The 27,547-nt window shown below is 33.4% G+C and overlaps 1 protein-coding gene across 1 annotated transcript in view; it reads right to left on the reverse strand.

The window, feature by feature from the left end:
- LOC140663380 (uncharacterized) overlaps positions 1-27,547 on the reverse strand; it is a 109,049-nt gene that overhangs the window by 28,391 nt on the left and 53,111 nt on the right. The window contains exon 3 of the mRNA XM_072887481.1: positions 25,744-25,818. Within this exon, the coding sequence (XP_072743582.1) occupies positions 25,744-25,801 (58 nt within the window). The 5' untranslated portion in view covers positions 25,802-25,818. The remainder of the gene's footprint in view (positions 1-25,743; positions 25,819-27,547) is intronic.

A 27,547-nucleotide genomic window follows, 5' to 3' on the forward strand; every position in this document is an offset into this window, starting at 1 on the left:
ATTCGCAATCAGATTACCGTAAATTATTTTAAAATTAATGTAAATTAGATTTCAGAATAATTTATAGTAAATCATAAATAATTTAAAATTTCTTTAAATATATATATATTGCATATGTGATGTAAACATATGTTACATATACGCAATAAATATTTAAAAAAAATAAAATTGATATCTCTCGCTGTATATTATATTTCGATTTATTCACATCATATCTTATCTGAAGAAATCTATCATTTAACCTTCGGAGATAACTGACACGCTTAAAAAGATCTCACGGCAACGAAAACAGCCTCTCTTACGAAATCTTCGCGTTGTCACGTTATAGAAACTTCAAGTTTACCTTCCACGGACCGGAAAAAAGCAACACCGTCGCGGCACATATGGTGTGAAAACGACGCGGCGAGAGATGACGGTTCACATGTACAATACAATATGTACGGCCCTCTCTCGATTCTCCTGAAAATTCGATCAAGCAGATGCCATCGAGGAAGAAGAGAGAAAGAGAAAGAGGGCGAAAGAATGAGACAGGTATTTATTCATTCGACTTTTTTTCTTGCTCAACTTAACGCGAGACACGCTGGTACGAGAGACCCACTTAGGTCGCACATATCTGAGCGCACGCATACACATACACGAGCGTGTTCACGCACGCACGCACGCACGCACGCACGTACTTGTGCCCTCACGTAGATATACGCGCGGATAAAGGTGTACGAGGAGAGGAAGCTACGAAAGTTGCATACGAAAGGGACTCAGCTAATCCACGTGGACAGTCGCAAACGTATCAGTTCGCTTCGAATGTAGGTTATCCGTTAGAGTATGACCAGCAATTGGAAGTACTGTTTTAAAAAGATTGAGACAGTGCGGGAAAGAATTAATGTCGTCTCACTAGAATGTTACGTATGTTTTTCTGTCTAACGCTCAACGCTGCAGCGATCAAAAATTTTGTATATCATAATATATAATAAAAGGCGACTTTATATGCAGCATCTGTGACTTTGATACGCAGTATCAACAATCCTTTGGTGTTCAACACCAAAAAGAGGTGACGTTGTTTATCTCTTAATGTTTACGGTTGATTCAATACTTGTTCATTGCTTTCTCCATTGAAATTTTATTCCAATTTATTAACACAAAAATAACGGTACGTCTAGTCAGAATAAAAGTAATCACAGTGATACAATTATCTGACTGTTATTGTATTTTGTAAATTATTTATTGATTTTTCGTCGCGACAGAAAGAAAAAGAGAGAGAAAGAAAGAAACCGTATTAGATATAAAAAAAACAGAGGTAGATGATAGAAATATATATTACTATTCCAATAAGTGTACTCTTTAAATGAGTTGCAACAAAAACTGATAAAACATTTGGAACATTGTAATATATTTACATACGAGTTTCATATTTCCTTTAACATATTGAGAAGGAAATTTCAAAATACGTTTGCATAAATTATAAAAATAATTATCATCGTAAATGGCGAACTTGTAGAGATAATTTAATACATTTTGAAGCAAATAAAATACAGAACCGTTTCACGCAGCAAAATTCAAATCATTTTAACGATTAGTTTAAGATTACTTTCAATCTTTCATCCAATGCCTTTTTACATTTCCTACGCAATTTATTACTTGCTAAATGAATAATAATAAACGAATGTTTTTACAAAAAAATCGGAAAGAGATTGACAACTTATCTATTTTAAATTTATGAAAAGTTCTATTAAGCTTTATTCCTTTGTTTAAAAAAATATCGTAAAAGTGCTGATCTATGATATATCTGCGATATTATTATAATAGTACATTTTTATAATACTAATTAAAGTTAAATAATACTAAATCAAGTTGAAAAATATTTTTAAAATGTATAAATAATATTTCATACATCATATAACTCTACAAGGATTCTTAAATAAGTACAAATATTTTAAGGCAACATTCCTTGACTTATTTTGTAAAATGAAGAAAATATTTTACGAATGTACGTCTTAAAATGCTTTCAAAATTCAAGGTGTCAAATTTGAGAAAAAATGAAAATTTCAATGTTTTATCGGTAATCTGGCAAATGATTCTTAATATCACATGTGCGTATACTAAATATGAATAAATATTTCTAAACGTTTTCTTAAAATTTCGAAATTTTTATTTTTAAAGGAAACTCTTTAAGTACTCTTTTGTACTTATTTAGAAATCACCTTGTAGAACGTATAATAGAGACTCTGTCTCTTGTAAACGTACATATTTCTTAAAATTCGCACGTGCTTTTTAAAGTATTGAATCAGATTAATCATCTAAAAAAACTAGTCTCTTACATCACACAAATGACCGACACTCGGGAAAAGATGATGCAATTATTTATCGCGTTCCACGTACAGTTGGCAGTTAAATAAATTGTTTTGTACATGGCGAATCTCGCTCGTGGTTCATTATCAAGTTAACTCGGATTCATAAGTGGCTAACTCCGATGACGGGTCGAATCTGCTGTGTACACCTTCGTATATATGTACGTATGTGGATGCGTCACTACAAATGCGAAACAGATGTCTGCACGACTTGTGTAAATATAGATACCTGTCTAGCCTAACTCCACGACAGCTAGAACCTTCGATTCTCCCAGCACCATTATATGCTCATCAACGACCTTCCATGGGGCATATGTATCATTAATGCACGTCATACACGCAAGGAGCACGCGCTCGCCATCTCAGTCTCGTTCTCGCCGGCATAGTGATTACCGTTAAATCGTTAAATTCTACGCTTTATCATAGTGCGCTCGCTTACTCGGGGGTTATTATCGATTTTCTGGTAGCTTATCGTTGCAGGTTTAACCTACTGGTGACAAACGATAATGAATGCATATATCGTCAAGATTAAGTCGCCGCTCGTATTATGTCGGAAATGTCAAACTCGGAGAGACATGTAAAGCACAAACGTATACGTTTGACGTGTTGACAATTAATCGATAATAATTTAAAAATCCATCTTTTTCACGAGCAAAGCTAAGCTTAAGCGAGCCCACCTGTAACGATCGGAATCGCGTGTACGTTGCATTGGTTAATGACATTATCGTTAAATCAGTAAAATTGCGAGCGGCAATGTAACGTGTTTGTCACACGTATAAATGTCACTAGTCTCGCAGCCGAGACAGGCAACGCGTTCCGGAAATCTGTAAGCGCAACGTAACGCGATGACTAATACAGTTTTGATAAAATGCGAATGAAAATCTCGCTGTACACTGATTGAAAGAACGAACTTTTCGGTGCTCGCAATTGTATGCACGATATATATATATATATATATATATATATATATATATATATGTATACGCGTGTATATATAAGTCTGTTTCACGCGGATACATGTATTCGCGCGTGTACGCCATGCGAACAATATATGTGCAATTATACGTCATGTGTCGTGTCGCGTGTCTAATAATGCCGTGGCAATTACGAGTCGCGGAAATTTCGCTGACAACAAACCGCCGGTTTGTTGCTCAACTTATTTTAACGAATTCTCACTGGACGAAATGAACTTTCTCGCATGACTCGTTCTCATACCTGTTTGCTTTACATTAAACTTGTAGCAAACATACATGATTCCTTTATTAATTCTTTACCATAGAGCGATAAAATGCACATTACTTGAGAGCTGTGACGTCGAGAGAAAAAAATTTTAATATCAAAAATAAAAGTTAACATTGTTTTTGTAAAATATTTTGTGTCAGTTCTGAGAAAGAATCTTTTATATTAAAATATATATACATGAGTATATTAATATATTATATAAAAATATAAATTTTCTAAGAAAGAGAAATTATCATTAAATGACAATTTGTTAGATAAGAATTTATATAATCGAGATATAAATCGACTCTTTGAAAGGGGAAGCAATCTTTAAAGCATGATTTTTCTCTAAACGACATCGAAGGAAAACTTGTATATTCCGACGTGCATTCGATGACAAGATATAACGACCTTGCAGTATGAATGATGCCGTGGAAACCTCTATGGTGACGAACAGCGCGCGAGAAACCTTAGAGGAGCAACGGTGGAGAGGCAGCGGACCACCTGTCCGAAATACTTCCGTCACGAACTTGCGGTGTCGCCGATAGAGAAAAGATCAATGAAATCAGAAATGAGATCGCGATAATTGCTTCCCGTTCGCGCCGGAAGTACAGAAAGCACAATGACACGTTCTTCAAGGAATATCCCAACAGAATAACGTTATCTCCTAAATAACGGTTTTTTTTTCAAGGGAGAAAGTAATATTGGAAAAAAGATAAAATCCAACACAAAGAGGTCATACATCTTTATGTTTTCATAATTTTATAGCATTTTTATTCAAGCAAGAATTTCTCTCTTATTCAAATTTTTTGTCCGTTTTTAAAGGTCCATTTGTATAAATGTATCTTTACACTATTAGCTGTAAATATTTATTATGAATTTTTAGCATATGTCTAAAAACTGAATCATTTTCAGTCTCCTTTCTCAAAAGAAAGCAGTTTTTTTTCTCAATAGAATAAGCTTTTCTTACAAGCATAAAAATAATAATATAGCGAGGCAAAAAATGATGGAATTTTTCAATATTTTCGACAGAAACTGAAACCTTTCTTACAAAAAAAAGACCTTTTGTGAATTCAATGGGATGATGATTGTAGCTAAAAAGAAAACAGTTGCAGACCATGAGAGATTTTTATTATTTGTTTAAAGAGGGTTGTAAAAGTTGGAAACTTTTTTTGAAATTACTTTCTACACGGTAAAAAATTTTGTGTTCAATTTAACACACTTCTCGTGTCCCAATTTAGCCACTCTAATTTTAATGTTAATTTAACAGAAGGCAAATATGTAAACAAATAACACAAATAATGTGTAAAAAAAATTAACACAAAAATGTGAATTAGTGTAAGATTTACTTGTTAATTGTGTTGTTTTAACTCTTAGAAACGATGAATATTAACTCAATGCAAAAAAATTAAAATAATAACATAACGACAGTATGTTATATTAACATAAGAGTGTGTTAAAAATTTAATACAAAAATTTCTATAGAAGAAAATTCCAACAAAAATACAAAATATTTTTTACCGCGTACATTAATATCATAACTACAACTTACTGAAATGTTTTATTAAAGATATACCTAAAAATATATATATTCAGACATCAAGTAAACTGCGCATTGCTTCGAATTTAAGATGAAAAAAATTTGATCTCGAGATCGTGGATGCATATTCACGAAGAGAGGAACGAACTTAGGCGGACCGAAGACTACTGTCGTTCATTCGTAGTGTCGGCACGTCTCGTTGCGGATGAATGAGACTTCGGAAACACGGAGAGCATAAAAAGCTTGTGTTGCTTGTGGAGACGCGATCTGTAATCTGCTCCTCATCTACGCACACTCGCTTACACATGTGTGCATTTATGTAATGAAACGTTCACAGACGGAGGGCGGTTCGTTGGCTGCTGGACGATTAACCCGTACTGTCATACACAAGGTATTATAAAAAATAATAGTAATACGCTCTGTGTTTTCAAAAACCTTAGTGTTTATCTTTCGCAGTAATATTTTGTTGGCATTTTTTATAAATCAATTAGACAATTAAATCGTCTGACGATAAGACTTTATCATTTTCCAGAGATTTAAAAATGTGTTTATCAAAGATTAAAAAATATTGTAATGTATAATATATATATATATATATATATATATATATATATATATATATATGTATATATATTGAGAATTTTTTTGCAGCTAAACATAAATATATAAATATACATATATGTATGTGCAAAATATATGATATAAATTCAATAATTTTAGACGTAATATAAAGCGCATCGTAAAGAAATGCAACAATAGCAAATTCATCAATGGAAATATGAAAATGAGTTGCAATTATACAAGGCGATATGATTTTATGTACATTCGGTATACAATTTGCATACGTAACATATGTATGCACACGGTTGGCCATGTGTGTATGTGCTTGTGTATCCGCTGTTGTGTGCACGACAGTGTCGACTCTCGACGTCGCGTTACATTACGTTGGGAGGCTGCATCACACGTGGGAGACAGGTAGCTCGCTTCCGGTCGGCGGGGATCATTATACGAAATGCACGAAAGAGAGAACCAGAGAGCCGCGTGATATATCTCGATATTCTCTACGTTCCAGACGTCGCATACCACATGCCATTTGTCTTATCGTTATAAATGACGATTTAATATTTGATTTTTTTTAATTAATAATTAATCAACAGCTTGTTTCACAAGAACGTTAAAAGACTGAATAAAGTTTGGAAGAAAACGCACACTTCTTATTTATACAAACCGTTTTGGAATATAATAATTCGTTATATTATATTGCGACGATAGAAGCGATTAAAACATAAGAAAATAGGCTAAAAATTTCAATTAAAGACATATTTTGAGAAAATTTCTTACGTAACGATCAGTCGAGATTCTAATTCCAAAATTACAGCTAATATATTTATAAAATATATGTCCTCAGAAATATATAAAATTGTCTGATCTCTCTTGCACCTATTAAGAGTATGTGACCTTTTTTTAGGCATTCAAGGTTAATGTTTCATAGCTTGATTTTTTTCTCCGAAGCATTAAAAGTATGTCAAGTATGTGTACCTGTGCGACATCGTATCGACTTTCGAGACTTTTTCTGGTCTCGTCGGGAAGCTGCATCACACGTGGGAGACAGGTAGTTCGCTTCCGGTCGGCAGAGACCATTGTACCCGTTGGCAGAGGCCCGTTTGTGCGCACAGACGGGCGCACCGAGTTATAGTATGTACTGCGAAAGAGATCGTATATAGGACAGAGAGAATGGTACAGAACGTATGGGAAAAGAGACAGAAACAAAATACTTCTATTGTATATCCATACGACCGCGTCGGCTCTATGGCAACAATGTCTCCTCGACTCTCCGTTTTTTTCTTTTTTTTTTTTTTTTTACAAATATGTGAATATGCAAGAGGATGATACCTCTCGACGATGTACAAATGTTATATACGATACCATAAACGATACATTTTTGCTGCTAGATTAAAATGTGTGTTAAAATATGAGAGTGATAATTTCTTTTCAGAATAATTTAATTTCCTTTTGCGGCGATCAGTGTAATTATCTTCTTTTAATTCTTTCCGCATACATTTACGTATATTAGCTCTGTCTTAAATTAGCGAAAATTAGTTCTCATCTGACGGAAATAAATCTCTTTTAATCTATCTTTATAGATTTTTCAACAGCAATAAATACAAATAAAGATGAGATAAATCTCATCTCTTCAATGATAATATTTTTTTTATTTCAGATTCAGATGGACCGAAATCTGACAATTGAGCAATTGACATTCAAACGAATCGCTATGAAAGCCTCAGGATCTTTATTACCGCAGAAACGCTTAAAAAATCATGATTTATTGCCGAACAATTTATGCTATTTATTTTAAAAAAATCTCATTTGTACCGTTTATATGGAACAAATTGTCCACAATGATTATAAATAGGCTCAAAATAAAATTTTCAAGTGAAGATTAATGAGTGTGGAAAATTCAGAGATCAAATAATATTATTACCGTAAAATCGAAAAAAATCTTTCAAAATTTAAAACAATCACATATATAAATAAATCTTTTTATATCACAAATCTACAGAATAAGAGAACATTCTTCAATTTTCTCAAATGATAATCGTAGGGTGTAAAATATTTTATATACATTCTTTCCTTTGCATTAAGCACCTGACTAAATTATATTAATGGGATCTATAATGATAATGTAATTTTCTCGTCATGCTATATTGATAATAAAATTTATATACAGTCTTTCGCGTTGAAGATTTGCGTACGAATTTTTTCCGCGCGATTATATTTAGCTGATCTTAAAGGACTAGGTATCGAAAAATTCCCTCGTACAATTTCTGCTCACTACTCTCTCAGTTTCTCCTCATGCCGGCTGTTTGCACATCTGTAATCCACTTGTTTCTGATGAGCGTTTTATTTACGAGTTTCTCATATGATCGAGCGAACGAAAATCATACGCTCGATCACGAGCAAAAAAATTGCACCTTAATGGGAAACGGCAATCTCGCGATTAAATTCATCCCGCGCGATTATCTCCTTATCTCGCTTCGTTTGCAGGAATATTTTGACACTCGTCATCGCTTCATCGTTACAAATAGCCTACGCTCTCGACGTAGAGATACGCCGTCGAAGAGATACGTGCGCGCGTATGTGTGAGAAAGTTTGTCGAACGGATGACAAAGGCGTGTTCTTTCGCCGCGAGAAGATAATGCGACGTTCGTGTACACAGGTGCCGAGAGGAGGCCACGCAGATGCTGCGTCTAATCGTAAGAGCCCACGGCCGGACGTATTGTACGTTCTGGAGAGCGTGTTATCGCATCGCGGTTAGCCCAGTTTAATTGATGAACAACTGGAGAAGTTTCACACTTGGGTTATCTTTTTTTGTTTTTGGGGCTCAATATTAGACAATAGCTTTTCGATAAACACAAATATAGAACGCGTCGTCATTAATTCTATTGACTTTGACGGTCGCATGATACATTTTTTTTTCAACTCGTGTGTTAATGACTTTGTAGGGAAATACGCGAGATTTCTAGTCTTTTAGCTTTTTTATTATGAAAAAAAACAAAGAATTATTTTTAAAAAATAATATAATTTCTATATACAATATATCTCCCTCCTTACTATAATCTTCTTTAGAAACTGTCAATAGAGAGAGAAAAAACGTCGGAAGATGCGATTTCAGGTAGACGGTATCTCTTGATTCGGACGGCTGTCGGGAAAATATCTCGATGTTTAGAGAGGAGCTGGAAAAGATACAGCTCCCTCGGTAATTCGATGATGAGGCCGCGCGATGGTTTCCTGCGCGCGCGCTGGCTGCCGTCAATTATTCGGAGTCCACTTTTGGACTATAGCATGACTAAGAGCAGTGCTGCCTCGTCGCTCGTGCAGCAGACCGCGAAGATGTAATAATTCTTTGTGCTCATGCGAGCTGCTCCTCGCCGCTCGCATGATGATGCTTCAGGGCGGGGGGTGGAAGGAGGGGCGGGGGCCACTTCTTGCGAGATGTGTGTGTTCACGGTACGCCGATTTTCCGCTCACGCCCGGAGATTCTGCTCCGCAGAGGTATGATTCTCCGCTTCCTTCTGTCGTTAGATCGCGCAACCGTACCGCGAATCAATTCCCGGCCTCTTTACTCGCGTCAAGGATGCAACGTGCTCGATGATTTCTGACAAAATCGAGATCGCAAACATTGCGAGAGAACTCTTGACATATTTAAAAAATATACAGACTGTATATATATATATATATATATATATATATATATATATATATAATGTATAGTACATTTGTAGCTTGAAAACTGCTATGATACACGGATGGATGCTTTAGAGAGTCCTTCCAGTCTTATAAACAGCGGAAATCCAGCAAGAAAGATGATTGTCAGTTGGTGATGTTCGACCGCGATTGTATCGAAGATATGATCTTAATCCAAAGAAAATAGCTCGCTTTAATGAGTTATTATACATCTGCGAGATAATAAGGTGATACACAGACGTGCAATGAATAAATAACTACGTGAGATGGAGAAAACAATGAAGCTTGAATTCAAGTTGGTAAAATTACTATCGCGTACAACACTGGGTGTTATCTTTACCATACCGCGAATACTTTTTTTTTAATTTTTACGATCAACAATACATTTCATTCACAAAAATCCAATTCTGAAAGTCATACAAGTTTAAAAGCAAAATATAAAATATAATAATTAATACGTAGTGAATGTGTGGGAGGAATCGCAGAGGCTCCACGTTTGTCTCTTTTTTTTCTATGTATTCTCAAACAAAGTTATTAATATTACAACACGTGTACGTAATATTTTATCTCGCAAAGTGTGTAACCTTGGCAACACTATGCTGAGTGGATAAAAATGAGATTTCATAAGATATACGAAATGCTAAAACTCGTTTAATTACGATTACGGCGATCTTCTCTCACGGTCAGAGATTCTGTTCTTTGCTTCCCCTTCTCATTAACTGAGTGCTCGTAACTTTTTTATAATATTACGGTATACCAGCAGCTCCTTCTATATCTCGAGATAAAATAAAACATGCGGAAGGAAACACAAGTCTTTCTCTTTTTTAATTTGAGCATAATGAATTAGAGCATCCGCACATTCGACGCTTTAATCTCGTAATTGACCAATAATTAAGTAAAACATCAAATGTAAACTTTAAATTTGTGTGATACAAAATGATTTATAAAAATTTATCAATGAAATTAAACTATTATCATCAAATTATTCGAAATAAAATTGTATTATATAACTTTGAATAATAAAAAAAATTAATTTCTTTTTTTAGAAAAAAGGTAAAGAAAACGATACTACATTCTTCACTTTCATATAAAAAGCTTACATTTCTGAACTATTTCTTTAAAGGGTAATTAACGTAGGAGGTGATTCGTCAAATTAGCCTGACAAAATAGTGACATGCGTGAGATGAGTGGAAAGAAAAAGATGTTTTTTTTTGTCGCGTCGATTATAACGCTAATTATCGTCTTAATCGTGCGAATCTATTTCATCCCGGCTATTTTGCGTTGTTAGCCTACGCGCGATCGCGTAGCCCGATAATGCAACACTAACACACAGTTGCCTTCGGAAAGCACATTTTGCACGCGAGGCTTCTGTCATCTTCGTGTCCGCGAATTCTGTCTGCCTTACTCGAGCGTACCGCTGTCATTACCGTAACGTTACACTCATTTCTGTTACTTATTATCGCAAATGTGTCTTGTCGTATAAATTCGCGAGACATGTTCTATTACAGTAATAGAGTAGCTGCGTGCACGCATACACATTACAGCGACGGATACGCCAAATTCCTTCATCTTGCGAATCCTGAGATACATTTTACGCGTCTCTTGTAACGAAACTAATTTTCTTTATTGCTCTTACTATTATTTTCCTACCGTTTCTTTTATTTCTCGTCCTAAAAAGATGGGAATTACCTTCATCGCTCGATTCAGCTTATCTGTATCTTCGGAAACTTTGGCATATATACAGCATTAGATAATAAAGATAATGTTCTAGAGTAGAAAGCGGGTAATCGTTGACATTGTCCGCTATTACTTGGTCATTTCGCCTAATATATAAACATCCAAGATACTTAAAAAATCAGATCACAGAGAATGTATTTAGGAATCAAATTTTATATCGCGTTCAATGATATATCGTGAAATGATTGGTTCACACCTCTTCCGAAATCTGTCGGAGAAAGTTAATTTGACTCTCAAATGAATGTTTTAATATTTCTACAATTTTTCTTCTACCAAAAAAAAAAAAAAAAAAAAAAAGAAACTCACGCAATAAGTAAATGAGATCAGAATAAATGCATCGCTTTGCGTTTCGTCATCTTCGAACAATTTCGACACGCAAGTATATACGTATATACGTTCCTTAATTGTTGTTACTTTCTTCGGATTAGGAAATCATCGTAACTGATGCATTCCTGCCGACGATTTTGAGAATTCGCCCGACGTCTCTCATAGCGATTCGCGACCTCAAGGCGAGGAATTCGTTCGAATGCAAAATTCGAACGTTTCGCCATCGGTTGCAGTGAACTCCTCCCCCGGCGATTCGATTCTCGTGGCGCGAGTTCCGTTCTCTTTCCGCATTGTCACACGAGACACACGGCTTTGCGCAATTTTGAAATACTTTCCTTGGTAACGAGCACAAACAACGACAAATTCATATGGCGTACACACCCACGTGATGCATCGAATGCGCGCGCGTACACGATGCGCTTATGGGCGAGTGAAGAAAGTGCTCGTTTGCGTTGACTCGCTCGGAAATCTGAAACCGATGCGGACAACGCGCGACGGATGATTTCGCAATCTCGGGGAGAGGGAAAGAAACGTCTCGCTTCTCGTCGGGCGATTTAACGACTGTAGAAATTTTAAAAATGAAAATACCGAACGATGCAAAATATTGTGCCGAGAAGATATTTTTTTTTTTTCCCTTTATTTTGAGCACACGGAAAGAACGATGTAATTGTATGCGTTGCAATCGTCAGCTTTTAGAGATGAAAGAGAAATAGTTGGTGTTCGCAAATCGCGAAAAAATATGAGAAACATGATACATCACAAAAGTGTGAGGAATTTTCGCTTACGTTATTTGTCATATTTCATTTTTCTATTTTTTTTTTTTTTTTTCTATTATATATTTTCTTACAATTTTCGGGAAATATTTTAGGTCAAGTTTTCTTTTTAGGAAATAGTAAGAATACATATATGTCACATTCAGATTTTCTTTCTTTCTCTTTCTATCTATTATCGTTAAGATATATTATTTTACGATAATGCGTGTGTATGCGTAATGTAATCGCGATTTGTAAAATTTATATTCTAAGCGATCTTTCTATAGATAATGCAAAAGAGAGAGAGAGAGAGAGAGAGAGAGTATGCGTTTTGAGATTTATAATTGAAAGAGATTGCGGTCGTGCTCTTTGCGCGCGATAGCTCGGCTGGAAACCAGAAACCGATACACCAGAAAGCAGGCACGCGCGTGAATGTGACATGCGTGTGTCGATGCACGGGATCGCGCGCTCTCATCGATTTTTTTTTTCCCGCACTGCCCGCGACACACGACGTCGCATAAGCGAATTCCACCGAAGACCGCGACTTCCGGACCTTCGGAGCATCCCGAAGCCGAAAGACGAGGCGAAGCCGCAGATTGCGCAAGATCCACGTCATTTGATCTCAACGTCATGAGATGTACAGCGAAACAATACACTTGAAGCGTCACACATCCACCGATCTCGGATACGGTATCGCTGCGCTGGCAACAGGAAGCCCGCCCGTGATCTTTCAATGTTGCCATCTTTCAGGAAACAGAATAGTCTGAATAGTAACCGAAATACGATGTAGATATAATACGCGTAATACCTGTGTTATGACGTGTACGTTATACTTTACGTTCGTAGAATGACATATGCGTATCGTTAGACAAAGAAGCATTTAGTCATCACTTTTTAAGAAATTTTTAAAAAACATTTTAAGAATCAATACCAAAGCAACATTGTGTGTAAATATAATTATGATAACATGCAACAATCTCGAAAGTTTATTAACGTGCTGATATAACAATAATAATATTATTATTAATTAAAATAATAACAATAATCAATAATATAAAATTCTTTTGTATAAAAAGATAATTATATATGTATATATATATACACACACACACACACACACACATACATAGGTACTAAACACGTGCTGTTAAATTCTTATCTCGACTAATCGGCACCTGCAAAGTAATGCAATTATCTGCTACATTTCAGTGCCATTACCATCGATCGTCGACATAAAATTTCCGATATGCACGTCCATACTAATCTGTCGCGTAATGCGTGTCACATGCCACTAGAAAGCAACGGTGCCAGGGGCTTGACGTATTGATGTTTTGTTATGCGCGGAGCGTCATTTCCTTCTTCTGCTATAAGCCTCTTCTTCGGAAGAGACGTATTGGTCGCAGAGCATTGCCGCACCCTAAATCTCGTCATCTCATCCATTTCAGTAGAAAAATGTGCCGTTTTTATTTTTCGTGATGATCTGAGTGAAATTCTTCAGATTTTTATGGAAAGAGAAAGCCTTTCGCATTTTTTAAAAAGGCTATTTGTATGGATATAAAATATACATCTTTTTAGTAGTAGAATTCTAAATAAACGACGAGATAAAATAAGGCTACATTTGTACAATTCTAGTATTTCATCCAAACAATTCTTTTTTTTTTTTTTTTTTTTGTAACTTGTGAAACTGGTCAGAACAAACTTTAAACTTGTTATAAATTCTCATCACACTTATTTCCTGAAAAGGAGAGTCGTATAATAAGGGCGTTTCTGATTCCTACAGGATTTTCAACAAACAATTTTTTGTGTTTTATAATGATTAGAAGTATTAAAAATAATTATTAAATGAGAAAAAAACTCCATTAAGTCAAAATTATAATTATAATAGTATAGACATAATAATCCCTCGATCGGAATATCTGGATTCGTGTCCAGATTCATTTTCCAAAAAAATATATCTCGAGATTTGAAACCATCCCAAAAAAAAGTTTGTCTCAAAGGAGATAGATTTACATTGTTCCTTATATCTGGGATTATATCAGGGACAATGTAAACAGTTTGTTTAGTGCTAAATACAAACAAATTCAAATTTGAAGCAGAAACCATGAATGTTCCATTCGCTTTATGTGCATTAGAGAAAAGATAAGTAATTTTTTTTTAAATATTGTTCTTTTCGTTATTTTAATCATATTTTCTAAAGAAAAATATAATAAAAATGTTCAAAAAATGAATATGCTCCGCCAGTCTTGCGCATGTGTCTTTTTTACACTGTAATTTATAATTACACCATTTTTTACAATTATCTTTTTCATATATATATATATATATATATATATATATATATATATATATATATATATATATATATTCTCCAACTATATTCCGTTTTCACTTTTGCACAGAATAAATACGATTTAAAGGTTAAAAAATATTTATTTCTTAAAAAACACAATTTTTCATACCTGAAAATATCCTATCTTTAATCAAATAATTTTTTAATAAACATGTTTTTAGGACCACAGACATGTAGTATTTTTTTCGTAAACTTTGAAGTTTAAACTAAAAATCCCTGAAAGCCTTTTTGTTTAAAATTATTTTTTCATAGTGTTATTAATTTTTATGTAAAACATAAGCTTTTCCAGATTTCAATCTAAAAAGTGATAAAAATATGATATTTAAAAATATGTTTTCTTTAACTTTATATTACATAAAATCTTAGTTTAATGATTTTTCTAATAATTCTATCTTTCCTAACGTTTATCCAATACAAAAAAAATGTTTCTTGAAAATCCTATGACGGCGAAAAAACGATCTTATTGACCTCCTTTTAAAGTAGTAACCTCTAAATTTAACAAATCATCTGCGTGCACAAAAGTACGTCCTTTTTTTTCTTTACTAAATATTTATGTTCATAATATCAATCGCATTGTTACGAGATTACTCTTTAATAAACTTTTAATTGACGCGAGCGATTCATGAAAAAGACGATGACAACATATTGCGCGATCCATTGCGTAATACTCGTAAAACGCTAAGAGGAGAAAAGTTACAATGCCCCGAGCGAGGTTGCATCGATAGATTGTTATGCGTTGGGCGTCATTTCCTTCTTCTGATTGTGAACTCTGTCGAGAAGAGGAACGCTAGAGAAACGTCGACAAAAGGAACCGCACGGAAGCAAGAACAAATAGCATTTAACGGATGAGAGTGGAAGTGTATATATAGTAAACAATAAATGGGAAAAGAGTATTCGCGGAACTATTTTTCGTGTATGAATAGTCTCTATAACCTCTGTTGTTGCTTTATCTACATCTTTTGTCAACCTTAAAAGTCTAGTAAATTTTTATATATGATATATTCCGCTGATTTATATACGATTAATTAAATAACATTTGTGTGTGTTTGACTAAAAATTATTCATATATAGAAAATAATAAGATATATTTTTCGCTTTTTTATTTACAACTTTTTAAATTTCAATATTAAATAAAACTTGGTAAAATTAACTTTTAAAGTTTTGACAAAATAAAATACATTTAAAGTCAAATAAAGACATCTTACATTACTTCTATTATATTAAAAGCTAAAAATTCGATATTTATTTTCAATGCAAAAGTTATTTTTTTAATATCGAAAAAAAAAAAAAAAAAAAAAAAAACTAAAATAGATTAAATGTTGACAAATTTCCGGATTTTCCTGTAACACGTCACCGGGATAAGTACAATTGAGAACGACGTATCAGTTTGTTATGCGCGATACGTCATTTCCTTCTTCTCGACTACGGGGATTGAAGAAGTCGAGGAAGAGGAAGCCGAGGAACGAGAAACAAGGCACGAGGAGCCACGAACCAGACGGACAGGAAGTGGTAGAAAATTATAAAGTGGTCAAACGGCACGTGTGTTGAACGTCGCGCAATGTTGATTTCGTCGACGAAGCCACGCCGATTCCGAGCAAACTGGCTTGACAGAGAGACATGGTCCATTGAAAAATGAGAAAGCAGATAAAAGATCGCGGCAATAAAAAAGTCTCGGCTACTTCACTTTCCCTTCTTTGTATCTTTACTTTCAGTATCTTTATTCCTTACGAAAGATCCCGCTTTGTTAGAGATTCTCTCTCGGATATATTATCTACATACGACATGGCTATATACTCTCACTACTAAAAGACGGCATCTCCGGGTTTGAGATAAAATTCCATTGCTTGTTGTTTTCGAAAATACTTACACAGTGTACATGGTTTCTTTTTCTGTCATGTCACATCGTTTTTTGTTCAGTTTTCTTTCTTATTATAGGTATATATCAATTTTTATTTTTTTAGTTTTATTTTTTATTATTATTTTCATTTTTTAATAACATTAATATTCTCATGTAAATTTTTTAAATTTTATTTATATTTTGTTATGCTTTATTAAGTATGATTAAAAATTTTTATATTAATTTCTCTATGTTATTAAAGATTTTTTGGTCCATCTGATAAAAATATGTGCGGTACAAATAAATGATTCAATTATTAGAAAGAATGGCAAATGTGAATGTGTCTTTTACAATGAGAAAAAGGATGATTCTTCGATAAATCGCGAGGTTATTATTGTTCGACATGATAAGATTCGTCTTTATCATCCGCAGCATCATCTGGATAACGTAGTAAATAAATCACGTGGTTTTTGAAGATTACCACATCCTGTGTACTTATCTTCAAATTTTTATTTTATCAGATTTTCATTTCTTTTAATACTTAAAAAATTATCTCAATGGTAAATAATACAAGATATTATTTTATGTAATATATATTGTGTGCAAACTTACGCTGAATTATATATAATAATATCGAAATAATATTAAATATTTAATTTAATTTTTCTAATACAAAAAAAAAAAAAAAAAATAAATTATTAGTCATTCAAATTGATTAGATATTCGATTAGATTGATAATGTACGTAAGATAAGTTTCACGTACAACGAGATATATTAATTCGGCGAGGTGAAAGGTCTCGTTGAAAATGTTCCATTCCCAGCATACGTGCGTTAGTAAACGCTATTAACTCGTTATCATCTCTGTACAATTCCTGCGAGAAAAAAAATGGCATAGAAGTAAAGGGGGGGGGGGAGGGGGCTGGGGAATATACGACGAGCGAAAGCTCAAGTCCGGATTAATAAAATTACGACGTTTAATTATGGAATTACGTAGTTTCCCGCCTGTATTCGCGAGCGTTTCGCGCAGAAGCACGCTGGATATATTCGGCGGGTTCGTTGAGTTTCTTAAAAACTCGCTCTCTTACGTTTTCTCGGTCGACGCTGACCTTTGAGAGGTAGGTATGACGAGCCCGGCTAATTTGTTCGTAGCGAGCTGTGTCATACCGGCGATATCGTGCAGCATGTTCTTTTTCACGCTTGTTTACGCAAGTACTATCGCGCGACGAGTCTGTGTGTGCGCGTGTCGTAAGAGTGCTCGCGCACGCATTATCGCGTAAGTTACCTGTTCCCCAGATCCGATGTCAAATCTTTGGGCGTGGGATAATTGCTCAGGCACTGTCATACAAATACATACGCAAGGTCGATTTGACATAATCGATATTAATCCTTACTCCGTATTGTTATTTTCGGCACCTTCTAACTGTACAGGTGGATCAGCGTATTTTCGATAAGTTTATTAATATGTAAAAGTGTTTTAAAAAAATCTGAAAAAAATGTATATACCTTCTTTGAACATTCTAAATAAAGACTAAAATAATAAATTTGAAAAATAATTTACTTAAATATATTATTTTATGATTATTTGTTTTCGAGAAATTGACGTTGTTAGAAAAATCACAGACAAAAATGATTCATCAGTACGGAATAAGGGTTAAGTTAGTTTAAAGGCAATTTTATATTTATTATTATACATACATATGTGCATATGCGTGTGTATATATAGAGAGGGTGTCCGGTAATTACCGCCCCACCTTTCTAGGGCAGCTAGAGCAGGTCAAACTGAACATAAAAATCCTGTACCATTTTGCGATTTGCCCAATAATTATTAAAATATTAATTAAAAACGCTCAGCGAACGATTTTATATATATATATATATATATATATATATATATATATATAATGGTACAGGTATAATGGACTTTTATGTTCAGTTGGACCTGCTCTAGCTGCCCTAAAAAGGTGGTGTGGGACGGTAATTACCGGACACCCTGTATATAAAATAACAAAAAATCGAGATATAATTTGTATATATATAATGTCACGAATTAAGATTGTTTCATAGAAGTTTCATATTATAAGAGAACTTTCTAATAATATAAATGCTATATTTAGATTAAGTATCATTTATTCTCTTTCTTTCAAGAATTGAGATACTTCTTTTTCAAGAAAGATGGAAATTTTTGTCATTAGCTATAAAAAAACGTATATAAAGAGAAATTAATAATCTTATAATTCGCTATTTAACTTTAATTGAGTCGTTTGTGCTCAATTATTCTGTTGAAAGTGATAAAAATTGTTTTAGCTGTAAAACGAATAGATCTAATGGGAGATTAAATATATAATGGTTTTGTCACTTCGTTAAGTCTGGTAAAACTAATTGTACGTCACGAAATGTCGATAACCGAATATATTAGTTCAATGCATGATGTGCTAAGAATCTTTCTTAGAGAACGTAATCATTCAAATATCATACGTTCATTAATTGTTCTTGCGAATTTACGAATTCACATAATAAATTATTAGAATTCGCACTAATTTTATTAATTAATTAAGTAATAATTGGATAAAAATTAACTACTATTTATATTAAAAAACTTATAAAGTCGTCTATAAATAAAAAAAATATTACTGTATTAATTCTTACTACTTATGATAACATTTTTATCTTTATATAAAATCCTTTTACGATGGTTCAAAAGTAATTATTTATATTTCTTTAAAAAGTTTCTAAAATATATATCAATTGATATGTAAACAATTTGATGTACAGAGTAAGTGAGACATTTCTCGTTAAACTATAGTTATAGTTGTGGAGCAATTAATCGGAAAGCCAGCGATATGAAGCATCATGCTGGACATTATGGGAATCAAAGGCGTTGCCTTTCAATGCGCGTAATTACGAGTCGAGCAGTGAGAATCTATGTAAAACGCGCTGCAGCGGCGAGAGTGAAATGAGCGGCCAGAGATAAATCAGCGGCGCGTTTTCTTTTCCTTACCGGAAGGGGGAAGTCATATTCTAAAAAGCAGCACGTACCTGGTTCGCGATCGCGGCGTGTACCTCAATTCACTTATAAATAGATACATCTAGATTGAAGTGGATCGCTTCCTTCTCTGATTAGAAAGAGAAAGAGAGATTCGCGGAATTAAAACAGAAGCTCTCTGCATGAGAGCGTTATGTTATTTCGCAATATATCGTACCTACAACAATTTATTCTCATATATATCATATCAATAAAACATACTGGAAAAAAAATTTTGAGAAAGTTAAGTCGCTTGTATTGTGCATATTTTTCAGTTTTTAATATTAATAATATTATTACAAAGAAAAAGAAATAACTAAATAAATAATATATTTATAGAGATATGACTACCACTATTTTCTCATAAATTTCAAAGCTTGTTGAAAATTGTATCTATATAATTTTAATTATTACTAATTAAATATAAAATAAAGTATATTAATGCTGAAAGGATTGAGAAAAGATTTTTACGATGATTTTCATTCTTGACGATATAATGATGTAAGTAAAAGAAAAAAAAAAAAAAGTTTTGCACGGCATCTCTTTCACTCAATCATTTCGGACTTCATCATTGCCTTATCGGTCAATCACGAAGCGTGCCTTCGTTACCCGACGAATTCAAGTCATAAATAAAAGCGCTTCCTCATCATTTTCGAGACTTTCCTAGTTCCTCTCCGATGAGCCACCCTGCGTGATGCTCTTACGTATACCCGTCTCTACGTGTGTACCAATCCGCGCGCACCGACACGCTTTTGCTACCTACGAGCACACACAAACACACACACACACATACTATGTATGAGCAGGCGTGGATTAGATCGGTACCAAAGAAAGAGCGAAAGTCATTATCCATCGATGTAGATTTTAATATGGGTTAGTAGAAACGCTTCAAAAACAGGAGCGCAAAATTATAAAACAAATAGAAAATTGTCATAAAAGCAATATGTGTATATTTTAACGTATTTTATTATAATTTATTGTTTTAGAAATAAATAAATATCGTTCTAGATAAAAATATTTGCAATATTTCTAAATGATTATCTTTCATCTCTAAAATTTGTCATTTATTCTACAATAATAATTAGACAAATAATGCAAGAAATACGTATGAGAGTCTATATACTCTTACATCAGTCATTGCATTATTATTGAATAATTTTTAATATCCTTTAATAATTTAGCTTTCTTTCTGTCTGTCTGTCTCTCTCTCTCTCTCTCTCTCTCTCGAGTCTGCGAACATCTATACAAATATGCAAAGTTGCGGGTCTTAAGAAGCATCACATTCGCTTTCTCGAATAAACGCTAGTAAAAAAAAAGTATGTATATATTGTAACGGATCGCTCGACATATCGCGAGAGCGACCGCGCGCGGGAAAAGACTAAATTAAATACAGGATATCCCGGTAATATAAAACGCTGCCTTTTGTACGTACATAATTGGCACTGGATGTTCTCTCTCGAAAATTTCATCGACTTAGCAAATTATTCCAACGCCAAAAATCAACTCGGGCTGCTAGTGAATTAAGGCAGTTTTAAAATTAATAGGAATCTTTATCTCTTTCTCTCAATTAACCTGAATTCTGAAATATATATTTTCCTTAATAGAGCAAATTAACATTACAACTTGAAACTGTTGCTGTATCCTCCGCGTGTCAATTTGATGGTGTACTTGATTTCTTCCTTGTGTGAGACAGACCGTATACATGTACGTATGTCTTTCTACTTCTCCTCCTCCTCTCCTCCTGCAGGTATCCGCTCTACGAGTACGCTTGCTCGCGCGTGCGTTCGCGTATATACGAGTATCTCGGCTGGCTGGTCGCCGGTTTCTCTCGCGCTAATTAGCAAAAGTTTGCTGTGCAATAAACGCGTCTAGTTTTACGTAATCCCGGACTGGACACTCGCGCACAATCCTCATTAATGGCGTATCCAATCTGTCCTACCGCATCAAGATTGCTGAAATAATCTCACCGGAGACTTTCCTCGACTTTCCTCATCCATGAATGGATCCATTTTATGTTGCTTTGATGTAATTGTTATGTAAGGCAGAATATATATTTAGCAGCGGATTATTATTACTTGAGACATTTTTTAACGATGTACTTTGAATGTCAAGATAAATTTTTATTTAATCCAGATTATCTTCCTAATCATCTTTCTTAACGCGTTTATAATATTATCATTTAATATTATATTATCTGGCAATTAAAATAGCTATTAAATTTATAAAACATTCCATTTCATCTTTTTTTCAATATTTTTGTCCGTTGAATTAATTTGTTGTTTTAATTTCAAAAAGGTATTGATGAAATAATCATTCCATAGACCTTCAAATTCGAAACTGTTTTTATCAAGTTTTGCATTAACTCTCACTAAAAGAGAAATACATTTAAATTCGAGTCTTAGTGAGTACGTTTATGAAAAGATTTCATTGTATACATATAGCTATTCTGTTTGTACACTTTGCTCACAATGATATACCGAGAACGCGTACTGATCATATCCGCAAGCATCGAATAGAGCCCAGCCTCTCTCTTCCTGGATCGATTCGCCATGGTGCCGTGGCCAAGAGTAGTGCTTTTATTTCCCGGAAAATTTCCCCGTACGTTCACCAACTATTTCTGCACGAACAATTTCGTAATGCTCGCTTTGATGTTTCGATCAGTGATGCATCAGCGCGAGAGAGAGAAAGGGGTTAAATCTTTAAGTTATTTCTTTTAATCTTTTTAAAATTCGAAATACTAAAAAGGAAAAAAGAGAAAAATACAAAATTTCAGAGAAATCAAGAATATTAAGTTGCTATGAGGTTTTAGCATAAACTAATAAAAATATAAAAATTAACAAATGCATTTAATGTTCTGTGAATTTGATTATATAATTCAGAAATTGTTGAATCGATAACTTGTAAATAATAGTATTTATTTTAATGATATATCTTTTTATATAATATAATATTCTTTAAAATTCACTGCAATTTTAACATGTAATTTAGCACTGTGATTTGATTACATCGAGATAAAAAAAGAAAAAATAAATATAACAGTAAAAAATAAAAGGCGTGAACAAGAGTAAAGTTAAAAGAGCCTGGTCAATTATTGGTTAATAAAAGAATTCGTGTGTAACGACAATTAGATATTACTTGTTAGAAACTATCACTATCATTTACAAAGCTTGAGTTTTATCTTTTTTTCCAACGATAATCTTCTGGCTAAAAATGACTGTTCCGTTAATCCTATTGTCCATATCGCGCTAGATTTCTTACGAAAGAATGCATGGATGCTCTCTGCTCATTCTTTATGAAAGAAACTAGATCTACGAGTCTTACTACACTCTACTCTCACAAAAACCATAAAAGTCTGAGCGGTCAAAAATCTTAATTATGTATCACATTATCTGTACTGAAAAATCCAGTTTGGGACAAATGGAATTTGGCTATGAAGAAAGTCTACAGAAAGTCTCATCTGATCTTCATGACACGTCAAAATGCTTTTATACGTGACTATTTCTTTAGAAAGAGAGAGATAGCGAAAGCTCTTATATATATACACATCATCTTTTTATCATTTTATATAATAGAAAAAACAAACACAAGAACTATATATCTTTTAACACGACCCTCTAAATCTGATAAAAGAAAAGAAAAAAATTCCGTATAACAATTCAGGTACATAAAAAAATAAGCAGTTTAGTTAAATAAAACTTAAAATGTAAGGAAAATGATCAAATTTTTATGTACCTAAATCGTTACATAATTCCTCGAATATTCCTCGTTTTTTTATCAGATTTAGAGATGTCAAAAGAGATACCTACAGCTCTTATGTTTGTCTTTTCTATTATATAAAATGACAAAAATATGAAAAATAAGAATCTTCAGGTAAAAGATGCAATAAGATCCTGATTCATTAAAAAAGGATTTAAAACTCTTATATTTAAAGAATTTAAGTCTAAAAATATGAAAGAGATAATACATATTATATTATTAGTATTTCACATATATATAAAAAGCTTTTCTTTCTTTTTTTCTCAGAACTCTATATTCGATAAATTTCACCGAAAGCAATATGCTTTCAAGTTGCATTTTGTTGCGTAATTGTACATATTTTGAATTTGTATGCACATTATTATTTAAATTTTTGTTATCTTTATTCCTTATTTATGCTCATAAATTTAATATTTCCTTCTAATAAATTTCCATAATATTTGACTTGTTTAAGTGCGCTTAGAACTGTATCTTTTTATTAAGTGAAATTGAAACATTTGAATTATCAAACAAAACTGAATAATCAAGAAATTAAAGTTAAATAATTTTAATAAAGTTTTATTTAAAAACAGAATATACATTCAATTCTTTTCAGATAGATTAAGAGAAAAACAAGTTTTTTTTCTAAAAAAATTTTCAGAAAATATTGCAAGAATACTTTTCTAAAGATTTATGTTATAGGGTTTACTCGCAATTGACGAGTACATATATATACATATATATAAAATTTAACATATATGTAAAATTATTACATGTATATGTCAAATAAATAATTAAGTAAAAGATTAAACCACTGTATCTGTTCATCTCATATATAACTTTATAACTCATAGAGTACTCCGTTACATCCTTACACATACATATTTACTCTCTCGTGCTTCAGTGGTTGCACGAGAAGCCTAGTTGTTTTGAAGAAACGCGACTCGAATATGAAGATAAGGAAATGATCTCTCAAATCTAGTGAAACAATCATTCTAGAAAGTCTTCTCGATTAAAAGATCTAAAAATTGTTGTTAAAGCTAAGAGGAACAAAAAATTATCTTCCCAAACTGCATTCAATATGCAAATGTTATTAAATATTTAGCTAAAAAATTACTTGTATTTATTTTTTATATTATACTTATTGACACGATGTATATATCTCAAATTATCAATTTTATAGACACATAATTATTTCTGCATTTAACTGAATAATTAAATAATGTTCCAGAATTTTTTTCATTATAAGTTTTCATTATAACTGCTTGATATTAAATTGCTTTAATTAATTTCAATAAGTTATGACCATTAAATCTTAGAATTGGATCGTTCCACCGAACAAGAAGATTGAATCTTCCGACAAAATATGAAATATGCCAGATTAAATTAACATATCTACTTTGAAAAGTATGTTATTTAACAATCAAATTAAATTCGCATTAAAAGCCGGATGGTAGTGCGTCGGTTATTTATGTTATTTAAATTCAGCCTCGATCAAAAATCGTAAGTCGAAAGGTAATAGAATCGCGAAACAGCAGCTGATTTTTTCAGATATATAATATTTTCCGATATATAATATTTTCAAATCAATCTTTTTTTCACGAGCGATATCACAAATCGGTATACGTGGTCACAGGCCGTGTCAGCGTCTAACGGGGCAATCGTGCAGAAACGGTAGATGGGAGCGAGGAACGCAAGAGACGAGCGAAGAGGAAGAAGAAGAAGAAGAAGAAGAGGAGAGGACAAATAGGAAAGCGGAGGATGAGAAACGCACGGAGGAACGACTGGCTCAGAATCAGGCGGTGCATCGTTAATGCAGATTGCCTGATTGTGAGTTTCATTCGATGAATCATGTGCTTTCCGGAGTGCGTGTCCGCACGCATATCGAGACACGCGCAGTATTGTGGGGTACCCGATGAATCATCGCGAAATTTTCTAGCGCACGACTCCGCCGAAATATATCGTTCACTAAATATTAGATTATTCGGAAACTTCGAAGAAGCGAGATTTTTATCAAAGATGATGTTTATATATTTTTAGATTTTAAATTTATCTTTATTCGATAATATTCGAATTGTTTTTTTTTCGATAAATTTTAATAATTTTTTCGGCAGTTCAAAAATTTCGTTTTAAAAATCCTCTTTACTTTTTATTAAAAATCCATTGTCTTATTATATCTATAGTTGTATCTAATTTAAATACTATTTAAGAGTTAATTAAAATAGATAAAGTCATATAAATCATAAATATGATATCATTAATTTTAATTAGTTACGAAAATAGAATACATAAGGTATCTCGAACAATGCTTTGTCTCTATTAATGATGTATTATTCCGAAAATAAATCCTAAATACAAGCTCTGATAAAAATTATTTGTTTTCATAAAACACTATAAATCTTCAAAGATAGATATTTGATTGATTTATATCTGTTTATATCAATATTTTCAATATATTTCTCACAATGCAATGAGTAACCGTTTATTAATTTATCAGCGTACGATGAAAGCAATATTAATTTTCCAAGCATAATACAATATAATATAATTTCCATATATTACCAAGCACCATAAGCGGACAAACATGCGTGTCGCATATAAAAAGAATCATGCGCTATTCATACTCACTCATTTTTCCCGCCGTTTGTTCCACATCATTCGACCTCTGTTCCCGCAGTTGGGCCATCGTCACCAGCCTCGAACCTGCAATCGATCGAATTAAGATCAATGCCGTTGCAAGGAGGGATGAGATTGCGAAGAGAGATGATAAGCGCGAATTTCGAATGACGCGGTCCTTGCTGACGAAAGCTCGAAACGATCGCGAGGGATTCCTCTCTCGGACGCGCGATCGTTTCACCGTTACGTCGTACGTGAGCGCTTTGCACATTCCTGGACCGTGTCCAGAAACGATCTGAATTCCAAGTACCAGCTACCATAATCGGAGATTCAAAGTGCTCGGACGGCCGTTGGTCTAGAATTTCGAGTCGCATCATAATAGAAGAACCCTCGCGACCGGAGGCGCGGAGTCTCAGATCCAGAGAATCAGATCCACCCTTCATCAGGTGTCGCTCTAGTTATCGACCAATGGCAGCCCCGATCCTACCCTTAAATCTGGGCCAACTCTTTTTAATACCAAGACCACATCCCCTTTCTTCATCTTCGATGCGAACGTCGTTATCGTTTATTAACGTACAAACTGTACGGATAAACTCGGAGGAACAAATATGAAAAATGAATGCCAAAGATCACGACCCTTTTACGCAGATGGATTGTTTATTAGCGGTGATACGATCTCAATGTGCGTAGAATATAACCAAAAATAATTATATTCTAATTGTAATTATATTAATAAAAATAATTATATAATTAATAATAATTTTATTATTGTTGAGAAATAATTATAATATTAACACATAATATATATAGTGATTTATAATACGATATTTAATTATATCTTAAACTATTACAACTACGCAAATGAAATGCTTCGAATCTTAAATACAAGAAGAGAATAAATAAGAAATAAAAACTAATATCTTTCAATTCCCTGTCTGTCTTCCGAGTTAAAATTCTAGTCGTTTTCGTAGCTTGCATATGATATCTCGAAGAATATATTATTAAGAAAATTTGGAGAGATAGCAAAATTACACATAATTGCATCGCGTTAAGGCTGGCAAATAAATAAATAAAAGTGGAATAAGCTACTAACGAGACGGTTAATGGGGCCAACGGAAGACGCGATTATCGGAGAGCGGACTCCTCCTCCACTTACGTTTGTTTCTGCATTATCGTTTGAACAACGCGGCTCATTAACAATACTGTGCGACTCACAAGACGACGCAATATCACAAAAGTTCAGCAATAATATTACCTCGAGAAATTCTATTTAAGTAGAATATTATTTTTCCTTTAAATCTATATATAATTCAAAGAGGTCGTTAATATATTGCATCCTCGAAAGATGCACGACGATCTTAGACACGAGATATTTTCTCACCATTGAAAAAATATCTGCAGAAAAAATTTTTTCTTAGTAAATTTTATCATTGAGTCTCTCTGAATACGCTGGAAAATAAATTTCAATAATAATGTACAGCTACAATATGTTATTAATTAACGATTAATAACACAGCCAATTAATAGCCGATTGTGCATGTAATTTTGCTATTACGAGAAATCTATATTTTCTTTTGCTGCTTATATCTTGAAACAAGAGAAGCCTAGTCATAGATTGTATCGAGCAGCACCGTCATCCTTCACATTATTATCATCGCAACGATAAGCGCAGTCAACCATTACTTACGCGGCAATTATACAACTGAAAGTCATTGTGTTTCTCTGCATGTAAAATAGTGCGCGCTGAATTCTAGATCATGACTTATGTATCCCGGACTGACAGCGGGAATACTTCGAATCATTACACATGCAAGTT

The sequence above is a fragment of the Anoplolepis gracilipes genome, chromosome 3 (assembly GCF_047496725.1).
Source record: "Anoplolepis gracilipes chromosome 3, ASM4749672v1, whole genome shotgun sequence".
In the NCBI taxonomy this organism is placed as follows: Eukaryota; Metazoa; Arthropoda; class Insecta; order Hymenoptera; family Formicidae; genus Anoplolepis; species Anoplolepis gracilipes.